We start from the raw sequence: 13,400 nt of genomic DNA, 5'->3' as shown, positions 1-13,400 counted from the left end.
AAGTGTTCACACACACTTAATATTTTACACAATCTCAAATATTAACAATGGGCTCTATGCACAACCCCAATATTTCCTGAACTTCAGGTGGCTCCTTTATTTCCTGTCTTTCATTACTGGACACACTCATTAATCCAGGTGTGTCTGCTACTTCTTGTTGTGACTACTGATCAATTAGGCACACCTGGATTAATCAGTGTGTCCAATAATGAAAGACAGGAAATAAAGGAGTCACCTGAAGTTCAGGAAGTAGTGGGGCTGTGCACAGAGCCCATTGGTGCCAGGCACAACAAACCCCGCCCCTCGCACGTATTGTAGCTTATGTTGGCATCAATCCAGCTGATGTCATCATGTCTATGTGTACGGTGATGTCAGCATATCAGTTGCCTCTGTATATGTGCCAAGTTAGAAGTAAATTGAAACAAAATTGATGTTTTTATAGACATTTGAAATTTCACCCATTATAAGTGAATGGGAGTTTGTTTTTTTTTAATTATGAAAAAGATTGGAACTTTGACCTACTGTTCCCACAATGCAAGAACATCTATTCTGGGTCACAAGCAATCTATAAACCCACTTTGCTATGAATTCAACCAATAGTTTTGCTGTTAAAGTGTTAACAAACCAAAAACAATACCCCTTAGGGGTAAATATTGGCAGAAAAATCAACTTTCTGTTTCAAGTTTTTTTTTTGTTTTTTTTTTTTGGGGGGGGGGGGGGGGTAACAAGAAATACTAACAAAACTAAAGTCTTCACTGTTTCAACATGTCATGGGGCATTGTCTTGCTGAAACATCCATGATCAGACCTTGATGAAAGTGAGCATGTGCAGAGGGAGCATGTGGGTTTGGAGAATGGAATCATATTTGGCAGAGTTCAATGACTTCAGTGTGATTCTTAACGCAATACAGGCTATCACAAATGAATGGTGTCCAAGAATTTAAGATACATCTAATGACATATCCTTATGTCCAAATGAAAATAAACAGACCTGCACAGTCAACAGGATGTGGGATAATCCTGCTTCTCGTCTCCCTCTGTGTTCCTTTTTCTTTCTTTACTCTGTCATGTATAGTCCACTACACAGTCCTTTCTCTAACTAATCATTGAGCCAGTTTTACTCGTCTCAAAGCAATCTGGCTCTGATTTCCCTCGGGGCCCTCGCAGTCTCCAGCTGGCTCGCGACTCTACAGCCTTGTAGTAGCTGACAATCTGGATGGGAGGACTCTGGTTATGTGGGCCACCACAGGATCTGGAGGTAATATTTGTGGTGCTGTCTGCCAAAGAGACTAGTTGATGACACAGTCCCAACTCCATTTGCTGTTGCTTTTTGAAACATGCAAAAGCAATATGTTGGGTGACATCAGACTCCTGTGCACTCCAAAGCCTAACACACACCCTGAGGAAGAAACACACCTAAATATCTGAATATATTGTGGAGGTTTTTGCCGTGAGTGTGTATAGATCATCACATTAACAGCCACTGACTCTTGGCATCTCCAAAATCCTTTCATATTAGCGGGTGACCCTGGTTTTTCTGGTGGTTTTGTCATTCTAATCACATCCAGACCACAGCCCATTGATCCTCAGAAATATGGACAAAATGACTACATCAAATAAATGAGTTTGACCTTCTGCAGCAGCTGGGTTATCTGTGTACGCCTGCCGAGTCTCATCAGTGATGGCGGTTGGAGGCTGTTAGGTGTACAGCTTGTATGCGTTACTTTATGCCTCAATGATTCAGAGTATGCAGAGAAGAGGCATGAAGCCCATGGGAGACACGGAGATAGTGGTCCAGCGTACAGACAGGAAATGGGAAAGTGTATTTACTGTCACTGCTGCCGGTGAACCTGCACGTGTTCGGAGAAAAATAGTAAGATATTGTGAATTCTTGGATAATGCATTGAGAAAGACAGCTACTTAGAGAGGAATTTACGGATATGTCTGTATATTGATCTTTGCATCCTCAGCGGTTTCTGCTGACAGCTGCAGCAGTCAGTGATTTATGAGATATTCTGTGGTATCAACAAAAATGAACAGGCTGTTGCATCTATTTTCTCAGGTGTTTGTGGTGTCCATCTGAACCTGACTGCAGAGGCTCATTACCCTCAATATGAGGTGTCATACATCTTTCCAGACAGGCAACATGGAAGTGAAACATAACACATCTACAGCACATCCCAGTAATAGATAGAACACTGGTACAGTTTTGTACTTGTGTGCTCTAAGAGTCAATTTCCCCTGTGGACTTCGGCAGAGATGAGAAGACACTGACATATTGTTGAATTTGAAAGTTTAACCAGAAACGCATCAGTAAGTCTTGACACACCTATTACTGATATTATGGCAAACTTTTAAATCAAATCACTTTTCTCCTTTCTTCCTGATTCAGTGATTTCCCACCTCTTTGACCAATTACACCCACATCATTTCATCAATGTTTCCTTCCTCTAAGGACACTCCTTAAATCTCGTCCCCCTCAAATTAAGTAAATATGGCTATGACAAATATGGCTCTATATTTTATGCATTTACTGGACTGAACATTTTCCAAGTCGCACTCACTGTTTATTTAAAGTGAGTTTTGGTCCCAAATGTGTTAAATCTTTGTGGTTTAGATATAATTACTTGTACCTTGAAAGGCAAGCTTTCTTCTTTGATAGAGACACATATTGCAGCATGTTATCTGCAATAACATGTTGAGTCGGACTTTATAATTTATCACTTTTGGAATCAAACCGTGCCACCAAAAATATTGAATTAAAGTTGCTTCTGTCAAAACTTCAAACCAAGTAACTGCAGTAAATGCAGCTAAATAAAAACACTGACAACCAGAGAATTCCAAGAGAAAAATCATGGAAGATGGATTTGATGGCTTCCTTTTTATCCTCTGAGGAGGAAAATGTTACAAGTTTTTAGAGGAATAAGTTCGAGACCACTATTGCCTCACAGCAAGAAGGTCCTGGGTTCGATTCCAACCAGGGACCTTTCTGCGTTGAGTTTGCATGTTCTCCCTGTGTTTGTGTGGGTTCTGTCCGGGTACTCCTGCTTCCTCCCACCATCCAATGACATGCACTGACAGGTTAACTGGTCAACCTAAAAAAATGCCAATAGGTGTGAATGTGATAGCGATCGGTTGTTCGTCTCATATGTCAGCCCTGTCATGACTGGAGACTCGTTCAGGGTGTACCCTGCCTTCGCCCATAGGTAGCTGGAATAGGCTCCAGCACCCTCCACAACCCTTGTGAGGATAAAGTGGGTTCAAAAGATGAATGAATGAAATGAAGTTCAAGAGACAGCAATCAGCTCTAACAACACATTTCTGGCTGGCATTTAACATGACAAGTCCAAGATAAGGCCATGAAGCTGAGGAGTGGGCGCCCCCTACAGGCAGGAAAAAAGACAAAATGCATAAAAAGATAATTGTTTATTTTGGTTTTCCCCACCAGTAGTTTATCCACAATCAGACTGAAAAAAAAAAAAAATAGACTAAGGTACACGAAATGCAGGGATCTTTAATATATACCACAATTAATTTCATGGAGACAGCATACTGTATGTGCATACTTTAAAGACTAATGCCAATATGATGACCACTGACTTCAAGGGAATAATCCCATGTTTGGGATTGGGTTGGGTTATTCAAGACTGTAGGATTAGGATCTGGGAAACTTGTTAGTGAGCACAAACGAAACACAAAACCCAATCACTTATCCATATAACAAAACAATAAATGGTTTCACCCACCATGTCAATGACAATTAGTTAAGAACAAGTAGGATCGTAATGGATTGTGTGCCCACTTGCTAAAGATAACACTCAAATACAATCTTTACCCACTCACAAAGCTCTGTAATTGTTTATTAGGGTAAATATAAACAGATATATACCCCAACATGTAATCAAAAGAGGAAAAATGTTATTAAAGTGCTTTCTACTGACTCAAACACACAATCTCTGTGAGAATGGTATTGATACAGCATGTTTGAGGGTTAAAATCACTTATTTTCTGATTAGCTGTGTTCATCAGTGCTTAAGGGATAAAGACCAACAGATGTAAGGCATGATTGCAATAAAACGGTTAGCCGAGAGAGCACATGTGTCACTAACGTTACACATACTTACTGTGGCAGTCAGGTATCAATGGTGAAGCTGACCATTTGTCAAACTCGTATAATATACTGGAACATTATCGATCCCATTATATTAGATATAACAGTGGATTTCCATCTCAGAAAAGTGTTGTGTACAATAAAGGGATATTTTACTCATATGGACTGTACCCTTCTCCTTGCTGGACACTGCTGATCAGACCAGGATGATTCTGACTCAGGATATTGTTTATATTACACATGATTAATTTAATACCTCCCAAGTTTTGAGGCTTGGGAGGAAAATCCAAACATACTGAAGTACAAATGCTAGTTTTAATGAAAGATCCTTTTAAGGTGCGTAATGTGTCAACATCACTCAGAACACCATTTATGAATTCAAAAATGGCCCTGCTCCTTAAAGACCAGAAGGCAATGAAAAGAAATGTCAGGGTAAAAGCTGGTTAATAAGGAAAAGAGATACTAGTTGGTACAATGGAGGTTAGCTTCTCCTGTTCTCATTCCACATCATCTGTAGAACTGGCAAGACGCTCACAAAGCACCGCTTTCTGTTTTACAGGACACAGTCATCATCTTGCAGCATTTCAGCTGAGTGGGTATAAAAATATAGACATTTGAAACCCTGAATATATGTTCATATGTGATTTTCTGCAACAAAACAAAACACAATTTACAGCTGTCCCACTCAGTGTACACAAGTCTTTTTTAGGCTTCATCCCCCATCTAAAATGTGTTCTTGCATTACCCTAGGGGAGGAGGTTTACACCCATTACAACACAGAACACAGAACGGCAATTACGTTGTTGTCGTCTTCATCAACAGCCTACATCCGTCATTTCTTTGTTAATACACTAAAATTACCTCTGGGTGTGTGACACAGATTTACTCGGGAAAGAGGAGTGTGTTTGTGTGCCATGACATTACATCAACATCTCTTTGTGATGCCTGGCTATGTGTTGGCTCTTCTCTGAAGGCCTCCGAAAGCCCTTGGTGCAGTAGTCGCAACGGTGAGGGTAGTCCTTGGTGTGAATGGAGATGACATGGCGTTTGAAGCCAGAAGCGTCCGTACTGTTATATTCACAATACTGGCACTGATAAACCTTTCTACCACTGTGTGTTTTCATATGCTTCTTCAGCTCAGCCGGCTGCCGAAAACCTCGCCGGCAGCGTTTGCATTTAAAGGGGAGGTCCTTTGTATGTAAGGACAGAATATGGCGACTCAGGGTGAAGGTGTCAGGAGCATTGAAGTTACAATGTCGGCACTGGTGCACCTTGTTTCCCTTGTGTGTCTCTGCATGTTTCTTCAACTCAGAGGGCCTGTGAAAGCCTTTCTCACAGACATCACACTGATGGGGAAAGTCCTTGGTGTGAACAGAAATAATGTGTCGTTTCAGGTCACTGGAGTTAGTGCTCTTGTGCTCACAATGTGGGCACTGGTGGGTCTTGTGGCCTTGCACCATCTCTATATGACGCTGCAGTTCCCGTGCATCAGCATAGGCCTGGGGACAGTGGCTGCACTTGAAAGGCAGATCTGCACCATGCTTGCTCTTGATGTGAGTCTTTAGGTTGGACTGATCTGCACAGCGGAACTCGCAGTGCGGGCAGTGGTAGGGCTTCTCACCTGTGTGGGTCCGCATGTGTTTCTTCAGCTCTGATGGGTGGCGGAAGCCCTTGGCGCACTCGACGCAAACATGTGCAAAGTTTTTACTGTGCACAGCAAGCAGGTGACGGTTGAGCAGGCCCTGTTCAGCTGTCTCATAATCACAGTACTTGCAGTGATGAAGTTTGGGCTCCCGGTCCTTGACAATGAGCTTGTCAGAGCCCAGAGGACTTGATTCATGGTAGCGTCGTGTGTACTCTGTGTATTCAGGAGACCGCTCACTATTGTGGCTGAGCAGCTTGTGACTTTCCAAGTGGTTGTGGAAACTGACCTTCTTGTTGGTGGTGAAGTCGCAGTCGGTGCATTGGTACTTCTTCTTTAGTAGATGGTCTGGGTGGTTTTTCATGTGGCATTTGAGGAACCCCCTTGAGCGAAACTTCTTTCCACATATGTGGCATGGGTAGACAGTTAATGGCATGCCATCTGGTCCAATGATAACAGCTGTAACATGGTTTTAAAAAACAGTTCAATATAAGAATGACTAACCTTATAGAACAAATTTGTCAGTTTCTGAGGTCATTTTCAGACAAATTCTGACTTTGTGAGAGAACTCATAGTCCTCTTAAATATACAAATATGGTCACAGGCTGATAGAGTGAGGTGGCTGGAAATATTTGAAGGTTTTTCGATCTTGCAATTCAGCATTTATCTGGCAACATGTTTCCATGATCTAACACACAAACAGAAATTCCAGGTGAATTACTTTGTGGCTTGAACAGTGTATCATCAGGAGGGAAGATAAAGTAATTACATGGTAAATTTGAAATCTCAAAGTAAAACATATCTATTTGCAGTGTTTTGTTGAACAAGACCAGGCATTTAATTCAAATTTGATTATATTCACCTCTCTACTACACCTGAGACACCGCCACATCTGTGCTACCAAATGTATTTTTATTGGAACTAAAGCTCTAGTATAACTGAAAGTCTAACAAAGCAACTAAACCATGGGTGTCAAACTCATTAAAGTTCAGGGGCCCCATTCTGCCCAATATGATCTTAAGTGGGCAGGACCATTAAAATAAGAACACATTAATAAATAAATAATGTCAAATCCAAACTTTGATGCCTAACATCTACGTTTTAGAGTGAAAAATGTAAAATTACATTAGGAAAATGTTTATATCTACAAACAATCCTTTAAAAAATGTCAATAACATGAACCTGGAATTTCTACTTAAGAAATATAAGTTCAATTTTAACAATATCATGTCTCAGTTTATCATTTATACATGTACATTACAGCTTACAGATCACAGTGGTTAACAGCAGAGTATGCTAAAATTGCACTCTTAAGACATTTTATGTTATTCATATTTGTTCAGGTTATTCACATTTTTTGTGAAAGTGATAGTTTGTAAATGTATACATTTTTCATGTAATTGTGTTTTTTTACACTAAAACAAAAAGAAACTAGAAGCACTCAGAGAGCGCAGACCTCCGCCAAGGCTGATCAGTGGCCCCCCCCGTGGGCCCCCCCACCCCCGATCACCACCAAAATGTAATCATTTCTTCCTTATCCCATTTCCAACAAACCCTGAAAATTTCATCCAAATCTGTCCATAACTTTTTGAGTTATGTTGCACACTAACGATCAGTGCCCCCCCCCCCCCCCCCCCCCCTGGGCCCCCCCACCCCTGATCACCACCAAAATTTAATCATTTCTTCCTCATCCCATTTCCAACAAACCCTGAAAATTTCATCCAAATCTGTCCATAACTTTTTGAGTTATGTTGCACACTAACGATCAGTGGCCCCCCCCGTGGGCCCCCCCACCCCTGATCACCACCAAAATTTAATCATTTCTTCCTTATCCCATTTCCAACAAACCCTGAAAATTTCATCCAAATCTGTCCATAACTTTTTGAGTTATGTTGCACACTAACGGACAGACAAACAAACAAACAGACAGACAAACAAACAAACAAACCCTGGCAAAAACATAACCTCCTTGGCGGAGGTAAAAATTGGAGTTGTCATTATTTAGTAGGTTATGATAGTATTTTACTGATCTGAGCACTTGAGATTGAATTGGGCCAAATTTGGCTCCTGAACTAAAATGATATTGAGTGTAATTTTTTGCATTTGCAAATTCAACCCACGGGCCAGATTAGACTCTTTGGTATGTTTGACACCTATGAACTAAAGAAATATAAATCTTTAACACACCTGTTTGACACTGCCGAGTGTCCCCCTTCTTCTTTTTCTTGGCTTTAGGTTTGAGGGCTCGGTTGGTATTCAGTCCCTCGCGGATTTGCAGAAAAGGTGTGGCCGCCCCATTTTTGACCTGATCGATGCTATTACCTGGACAGAAGGGACAACTTATTATATTTTCAAAAGGATGGAGTACTGCTGAAGGACTGCTGAAATGATTCATTTTCCAAAAGCTGTGTGGCAGGCTAGGAATCACATCTGTGTCAATCATTACACAAACAACATATCGCCAACCTGCAACAGGTCAGTCTGTCAAAATTAACTGAAAACTGCATCAAAGAAGACGTACTGATGTCATCATCGTCATCATCATCACTATCATCCTCCTCCTCCTCCTCTTCTTTTGGATGGTTCTTCACTGCCATGTAGACCATTTTGTCCCGGCCAACTCCCAGTCTGCCAGAGGATGCAGCCTCCAGATCAGGATGACCATTCTGATAATCATCCTCTGTTATTACCTCCGTTCCACCTAGAAACAAGGCAAAATGGGAAAAAAAAAATTTAACAAAAATCCTATTTTACATTCTCTTTAACATGAAAACAGTCAGTAGATACTTCCTTATATTGCAAAAAGTATTTAGTACTTTCACTCAAGTCACTTGCCTAAATCATCGTCTGCTTCAGCTTTAAAAATGTAGACTTTGATGACCTCCGAGCCATCCTCCTCTTTGGAATCCTTGTCTTCCATTACTTCAGTGCTGATTTCAAGAGGAGTGTCTCCAATGTCAAGCTTCTCTCCCACTTCATCCACTATAAAAAACAAACAAAAAACTTTGGTTTCTCATAATATATGGCATACAACAACGTGCTGCAAATCTAAGTTTTCTTACGTGAAATCATGAGGTAATCTTCCGAGCTGCTCCTGGCATCATCGTCCTCATCTGTCTGAAGGGGAACAGCCTCGGTTGGCAGCTGTTCATGGATGATAGTCTCAGAGTTGGCCTCTGTCACCATCAGACCCTCTGACACAAGTTGATGGTCCAGAGTGTTGTCTTGATGCTCTGAAAGCAGCTCTGCCACAAACACCTGGTCTGGCATGTCATCATGGTGGTGGTTTGAGTCCTGGATAAGGTCTGAAGCCAGGACATGATGGTGATGATGGGGGTCAAGTGCTTCCTCTATTGCAACTTCTGTCCCAAGAATGTTCTCAGGCATTATCACACTGTGATCAGAGGGAACCATGTCTTCACTGGTGATTTCATGGCTCTCTACTCCTTGAGACTGTAGACTTTCTACATCCACTTCCAGACCTTCAACCACCTCAGCTTCCAAGCCTTCTACTTCTACTTCTTCCTCAAGGCCCTCCACAACATGAGCTTCAAGCCCATCCACATCTACTTCAGTTTCCAGGCCCTCTACGACTTGAGCCTCAAGGCCCTCCACTTCAACCTCACCCTCTAAGCCCTCTACAACCTGAGCTTCCAGCTCTACAACATGTGTCTGTAGTCCCTCAACCACTTCTGCCTCCAAGCCGTCTACATCCGCATGTAAGCTCTCAACCACTTCAGTTTCTAGTCCTTCAACCACTTCTGTCTCCAGGCCTTGAACAACCTGAGTCTCCAGGCCTTCCACCTCAAGTCCATGTTCCAAGAGAATTCCCTCATCGGTCATCACATCCGAAAGAAGCATACCTTCGGGCACGGACACCACAATATGCTCACCATCAATATGAGCAAGACCCCCCATTCCTGCAACTAAAACACAAAAGGACAAGAGAGGGGCACATTACAAAGAGTAAGAGCAACAATAAATTCAGAGTACAGACATAAAACCTTCTTGCTGTTGGTATGCAGTAATAATATCAGACTGACCAAATAAGTTAAAGTGATTCCATTATTTCCTGTGGTGACTCGCATCAATAGCATTTTTGGTCTGTTAAATAAAGCTACGACCAGTCATTTCTTCATTAAGACTGGAAAACTTTCACCAAAACAAACAAAAGATTCTAAGGAATACATTTTCCTAGTCAATAAGTAACTTCTAAAATAACACCCCACAAAACCATAAAAGTTGTGTTGGTAAACAATGGAGGGTTAATGTCTTTATTAGTGGCCTTAAAATGTCCTGGTAAGCAGATTTTAAAGCCTTTGGATGTAGCAGGGTTTATGCTTACTTAACCTAACTGGTTAAAACTCTCCTGGTTGTATGCCTATATTTAACAGACGGTGCACATAACAAATACATGTTGTTAATATTATAATAATAATAATAATAATAATAATAATAATAATAATAATGATGATTAAATAGATATTTTGTCAAACTTAACCACATACCAAAGTCTTGCATGATCATAGTATGGGGCATCTTCAGCTCCTGCGTGTGTAACTCCAGCACCCCTCCTCCTTGGTCCATGTTTTTACTCGGAAAAAGCCTGGAAATTCAAAAATATAGGCCTATCATTTTTCCTAAATTGAAGAACATGTCATGCTAAAAATAAAGTGAATGCAGCTACCATTATCTCTACATGGCCAGTATTGTGTACATACCTTCACATTTGATGACAAGACCCTTAGAATAAAACTTGCCGTATATGTAACTCGCTTCCTTCCATCAAGGAAATGAATCCTGCTTTCTGACAAAGAGTAAGACAAACAAACGGTCCTCATGAGCTTGAAACTAATTACTGTAAAGGATTTTTTTTTTAAAAATGATTTATGAATTCCATCACTGTATGGGAAAATATTTCAAAACAAAGTTTCTAAATTTGTGCTACTACAAATAACGGCCTCCATACTATGACAGGAGGATGTCTTGTGTGTTGTTGACCACTGGCTCCATCCATTGCTCTTCAGGAGTATTACAAGGAGACCTGCAGACTTATAGTTATGCACCTGGAGGTTGTTGAGCCTGATGGCTGGACTATAGCTGAGACAAACGGCTGACCCGTTCAGTATGCAGTAGGACGAGCTCAGGGGTAGTTATTCAGTAGGCTCTTCAATGTGTGTGGGAGGAAATGCAAAATGAGCCAAAGAAGGGAGATCTTTATTATCTGTATTGGTGTCACAGGCTTTTTTATTTAACGGACAATCTAATATCAATATGATGTAAAGCTAACAGAGACATCCTTCGTCTCCTAGAGAAGTATTTTGCTCAGAACTCTGCACAAAACTACACACTCTGAGTTTATGGCCGCCAATGAAAGTACCGCAGACGTTATGCAATGCATACTAGGGCGGCTACCACCCTCCACCCACCACAGCTAGCTAGCAAGCTAGGGCTGTTCCTGTCAGCGCCATTTTGTTTTAGCATAAATGCTAAAGCGAGACACGCAAAAACCTTTGTCATGTGGCCATCTAAGCACCGTTTATTCACAGGCTCAATGCAGAAAGAAAGTATTTTGAACACACAACAAATTCATGTGTCTAAAAAAATGAATACGTTCTAATTGGTTTTACTGTGAGCGCAGACGGCCGTCCATTCGGCTAGCTAGCTTGCTAAGCTAGGTAAAGTGGCTTGTGCCGCATTATCTTCCATGTTGTTTTTCGAGAGGGCTGAAAGAGGCCCGCTACGGCCGACTGGGCCCTTGTGTCTTATTTAACATGCCATTCTGACCGAGTCAAAATAATTTTACCTGAAAACGTCGTCTTCTGACTCTATCGGTGTTTCTCGTCCTTCTCGGTTTTGTCTGTTATTGTTTTGGTTTATTTTACACGGTAAGCTAAGTGCGGCCTGCAGTTTTGGATCCCCGGGCACTCTTTGCTAGGCCTCGGCCAATCAGCTTGCTTCCTGACAACCAGAGGGAGGGCGGGGGGGAGACAATGCGTGGCCTCGTTTACCGCTGATCCCTTACTATTTGCGTCATGCATAAGAGAGCAGAGTTACATTAACTGAGTCGATCTCTTCATCGGAATACATTTGTTCCGTGCCCTTTGACATAAAATAAAAACGTTATCATACTGACTCATGAATATTTTCATGTATTTGCAGACTGACACTTTGTACGCATAGATGAGGCCTGTAGGCCATTTTGTCACAAGGGGAGGGAAGCGCGAGCGCTCATTTGAGCAGCGTTTGGTCACGCACTGAGGAAGTATCCGGCAGATGAGTGATGCTGTTGCTACTGCTGGTACTGCGGATACACGGCATAGTGTCAGTGATTCACTCTTGCTTAACGAATCCCTGAATACAACTATTAAAAACAAGATAACTGACTACTTGAGAATGGCAGAACATGAAGGGGTTTATGGAACATACTGGGAGCTCTAAAAATTTGAGTTGAGGAAACTTCTAATGCAAGCAGGTGCAAATATGAAAGATATGGACAACAAAAGAGAACTGCTTGATGACTGAATTAATCTCTTTGTCCTCTGTGTTGCCTGATGACATGTCTGAAAACCAAAGAGCACAATTACAAACACTGCAGCTGAAACTGGATCAACTTTACATCAACAAAGCCAAAGGAGCTTTGATCTGCTCAAGGGTGAAACGAATGGAAGAGGGGAACACAACTCCAGTTATTTGTTCAAGCTAGAGAAACAAAGACATCACAGAAATGGCATTACAAGGCTTTCTTTAAATGACACAATTGTTGATAATCCAGAAGAAACTGCTGAAATTTGTGGAAATTATTACGAAGCTCTTTCTGAATCTTAACTTGTCCGCACTTGAACTGGGAGACTTTTTGGATTCTTTAAGTGAAACCAGGACAGTTGGAGGGGTTGATAAAGCGATTTGTGATTCTTCAATTGCTATTGCAGAAATCAAGGATGCTATTAAAAAACTGAAAATTAAACAAATCCCCAGGAGTAGATGGTTTAACTTCTGAATTTTATAAACTGTTCTCAGCAGAACTTACCCCTTCTCTGCTTAAGGTTTCTATTGAAAGTTTTAACAATGAAGTTCTTCCGCCCTCTCTTTGCCAAAATTTAATTACTTTGATATTGCAATTAAACTTTTAGATACATTCTCAGCAGCATCTGGGTTAAAACTTAATTTATCCAAATGCAATTTGCTTCCAATCAAGACTTGCAATGACTTACAAATCTCAGGAATCCCAGTGAAATGTAAAGTTAAATACCTTGGTTTTATTATTGTTAAAGATCAAGTTTCAGTGATGAATGAAAATTTGGTTCCATTAATTCCCTTAGTACAGCAGAGATTTAATTTATGGAGTCAAAGAGACTTAACCATAACTAGGGTCCTGGTCTCCAAAGCTGAAGGCTTATCTAAACTTGTATATTCCAGTTCAGCTCTTGAGGTCTCAAAGGATATTTGTACCAAAATTGACAAGAACTTGTTTGATTTCATCTGGTAAAGAAAATCGCTTCTCATTCAGAAAAATGTAATGATAAATAAGCTTGGAAATGGTCCTAGATTTTTATACTCTACACTCCACATTCAAGATTAACCCACAAAGACCGAGGGCTACTTTTGTGGCACTCTCCAAATAAATTTTCCCAAATTTAAATGTATT

The 13,400-nt window shown here is 40.9% G+C and overlaps 1 protein-coding gene across 2 annotated transcripts; it reads right to left on the bottom strand.

The window, feature by feature from the left end:
- Positions 1-3,406: 3,406 nt before the first annotated feature.
- On the bottom strand, positions 3,407-11,717 carry znf711 (zinc finger protein 711). Of its 2 annotated transcripts, XM_030146311.1 has the most exons (9): positions 11,559-11,717; positions 10,722-10,919; positions 10,474-10,559; positions 10,261-10,358; positions 8,815-9,678; positions 8,588-8,734; positions 8,274-8,453; positions 7,940-8,074; positions 3,407-6,211 (listed from the first exon to the last, which is right to left on the bottom strand). In XM_030146311.1, exons 4-9 carry the CDS (start codon positions 10,337-10,339, stop codon positions 5,031-5,033), a joined length of 2,586 nt encoding a protein of 861 aa, XP_030002171.1. In that variant the 5' UTR covers positions 10,340-10,358; positions 10,474-10,559; positions 10,722-10,919; positions 11,559-11,717; the 3' UTR covers positions 3,407-5,030. The 2 variants fall into 2 exon arrangements, with proteins under 2 accessions (XP_030002171.1, XP_030002170.1); XM_030146310.1 differs by lacking the exon at positions 10,722-10,919.
- Positions 11,718-13,400: the final 1,683 nt, after the last annotated feature.

This window comes from Sphaeramia orbicularis, chromosome 10 (assembly GCF_902148855.1).
Source record: "Sphaeramia orbicularis chromosome 10, fSphaOr1.1, whole genome shotgun sequence".
Lineage (NCBI taxonomy): Eukaryota > Metazoa > Chordata > Actinopteri > Kurtiformes > Apogonidae > Sphaeramia > Sphaeramia orbicularis.
Note: the sequence above shows the minus strand (reverse complement) of the source record. Positions and strands in the feature narration are given on the sequence as shown.

Excerpts from the sequence above, each read along its gene's own strand:
- znf711 (XM_030146311.1), bottom strand. The coding sequence starts at position 10,339 with ATGGACCAAGGAGGAGGGGTGCTGGAGTTACACACGCAGGAGCTGAAG. Across the intron at positions 8,735-8,814 it reads AGATTACCTCATGATTTCAC|TGGATGAAGTGGGAGAGAAG; the intron begins GTAAGAAAACTT and ends TGTTTTTTATAG. Across the intron at positions 8,075-8,273 it reads TGATGACGATGATGACATCA|GTAATAGCATCGATCAGGTC; the intron begins GTACGTCTTCTT and ends CCTTCTGTCCAG.